Source organism: Aptenodytes forsteri, unplaced genomic scaffold, assembly GCF_000699145.1.
Source record: "Aptenodytes forsteri isolate BGI_AS27 unplaced genomic scaffold, ASM69914v1 Scaffold241, whole genome shotgun sequence".
NCBI classification, from domain to species: domain Eukaryota; kingdom Metazoa; phylum Chordata; class Aves; order Sphenisciformes; family Spheniscidae; genus Aptenodytes; species Aptenodytes forsteri.
In genome coordinates, this window is record NW_008795252.1 from 11,529,829 (window position 1) to 11,532,490 (window position 2,662).

At 41.0% G+C, this 2,662-nt stretch overlaps 1 protein-coding gene across 1 annotated transcript in view; it reads right to left on the reverse strand.

Annotated features, from left to right (window-relative positions):
• Window positions 1–2,408, reverse strand: part of PHF21B (PHD finger protein 21B) — a 47,543-nt gene extending 45,135 nt beyond the window's left edge. The window contains exon 1 of the mRNA XM_009279096.1: window positions 2,328–2,408. Within this exon, the coding sequence (XP_009277371.1) occupies window positions 2,328–2,408 (81 nt within the window). The remainder of the gene's footprint in view (window positions 1–2,327) is intronic.
• Between the last annotated feature and the right edge of the window lie 254 nt (window positions 2,409–2,662).

Sequence of the window (2,662 nt, forward strand, 5' to 3'; positions counted from 1 at the left end):
CCGAGGACGTGGGGGGGCGGGGAGTGGGGCGGGGATGGAGAAAGCAACATTTCCACCCATGGATACCAGAACAAGTTATACCTTCCTGCAGAAGTAAAGGTATTGGCAGCAGAGTGAGGAACAGAAGGGGGTATTTCCACCACAGTTATCCTTATAGGGTGACACATGGAATAAAAACAATGGGAAGGATACTATAAACTATCTGAATGAATTACTTCTTTGCCCTGTCTACCATATCACAGCCTCAGACGTTGGGAAGGACAACGCGATGAATTCCTGCAGCCTGGAGAGAAGGAGAACTTGAGCTGCCACCTGCTGCTATTGCCACTTATTAGACATATCACAACTTCCTGCTTTACATTAGCATGAACTAGAATTAATTCAGCCCAGTTATTTGTTTTTTTAAGGTGAATACCAAAGTGGACTTTCCAAGCCACACTAGAGGAACTGAAAGTTTATCACAAGTATGATCCACATTTTCCCTCCATCCTAACACTGCTAATATATAGAATGAGATTTCTTTCACAATGCAGTGAAGCCTGAGTTTTCCCTGGAAACACCAGGAGCACCACAACTTCTCCTGGGCTACACATACACCCTCTACAGAAAGTTAAAACAAGAAGCTCTTCCTCCTGAAAGGTCGTGCTTAAAGCGTGGCTGCATCTCTCGTCATTTTTATATATGCTACCTCTGACCTTGAAAACACACATTCTGATATTCCTGTTCCAACAGATAGACGTGGATTTGCAAGGATTTTCAAACTGGCCAACAGAATACCATGTATTAAAATATGAAGTGCCGACACTGAGTGAAATTGGGAATTGACTATAAAGGTAAGAATCAAATTACTCAGAAGTTAGATAAGATACAGTTATCAGTTGGTAGGATGCACAAAACCTCCATGTCTGAGCAAGAAACCTCTTTTCTTGTACTACTTCAAATATCAGTCACAAGGAAAAAAACCAACAAACCAACCCTGCCTAGAACAGAATGCCCCTGTCCTGTGAGGAAGGAGCTCATCTCAGCCTCTGGGTGCATGGTTGGGCCAATTCTATTTTATGTTTCAAAACACTGAACGATTGAGCCAAAAAAGAATGGGAATGAGAGAAGAAACAAGAAACGCCGTAAAACTACTCTGCACTGCTCTCTTAGCTTCACTGGAAGACAAAGCCAGGATGTATTGCCTGTGGGTATCAGGGAAATGAACTATCATTAGTTCTGTCACCTGCACTCTCAAAAAACTCATCAGATTTATTTTCCTGAAGTAGGAGTTCTGCAGCGATCTCGAGAGAACAAAAACAAATTATGGCATTCTTAGGTTATGAAATTTTCAGTGACAAAGATGCAGCCTCCTGTTTACAAATGGTTTTACAGAAAGGATCTGTTATTTAATATTCAAGGAAATAATCTCAGTATAAAAACCATATGGTCAAGGGAAAATTCGAAACTTTAATCTCACATTAATAATAGCACTAGAGTATGTTCAGACAGAGAGATATCTAAGAACCTGTTTTACTTTTCACTATTTACATTGTTTTGTTATTGTTTCGCAGCTTGGGCAATAAATAGTTCAAGCTGTTGTATCAGCAGAATTCAATGACAGAAACCTCTGTACTTTTCCTGTAACACATTTCATCTGTTATCTCAGGGTACTTCGCCTAGGTCAGTATTATTGTCTCCATTTTAGTGATGAAAAAAATCGAGATTTAGAGGTAAAATAATGTTGTCAGGGCTAGACTGTTGTGCAGGTGGAAATGCAAGCCAGACTTCTTCCTTCCAGTGTCTCATCCATGTGATTGATTAACCTCATCTCATCTGTTGATGTAGAGTCACACCTGAGTCGCCTAATTTTTAGGTCAGATTTTAATGATCAGACCAGGATGTCTCCATGATGATGGGCGAAAGAGGTGAAGCGTAAAACAGGGGGAATCGCAGTTGCGGTCTCTGCAATGAAGGAGGTGCAGGTGCTAGAATGGATGGTTGGGCAGTTTGGCTCTGGGTACGTTTTCCAGTGCATTTCAGAGCACTGCTTTGTTCCAGTCTAAGTGGTAAATAAACGAGCAGATAAAACCACTTGCCTGGCAAATAAAAAAGTAAACGACCTTATCTGATGTTCTTGGCCAGGCAATGAGAACTGGACAAACTCCCCATGGCTCAAGCTACAACAGGACAAATACTGCTCACACTCACCTTAATACTTCAGTTCTAGCTGGGTCCTCAGCTCAAGCCCGTGGGCTGCAAGAGGTGAGTAATCAAGATACCTCCCCCCAGAAAGGGAAATAAACTTTTTTTTCCTCCTGTTAGCAGTGCCACCTATTTTCACTCACAAACTGTCCAGGCTTGCCATGGCGAGCCTGGTGGATCAAAGACTCGTCACTCACTAATTCCACGCTATCATTTTCATCCATGTGGGCTTTTTTTTTCCCCTCCTTCCTTTTTTCCAATTTGCCCAAAGAGCAAGCTGGTGCACATTCTTATAAACCTTTAATTAACAAGCTGAAAAGACATTTTTCTGGCAATGCCTGACCTTTAAGCACTTTGTATTAATTTATCGATACCAGCAGAAACAATAATTTAAAAGGTTATTTTATGAGTGCTGAATAGTTTATGGCAGCACTTTTGTCAAGATAAATTAGTTTCTTATTTCTACATTTACAGCTCT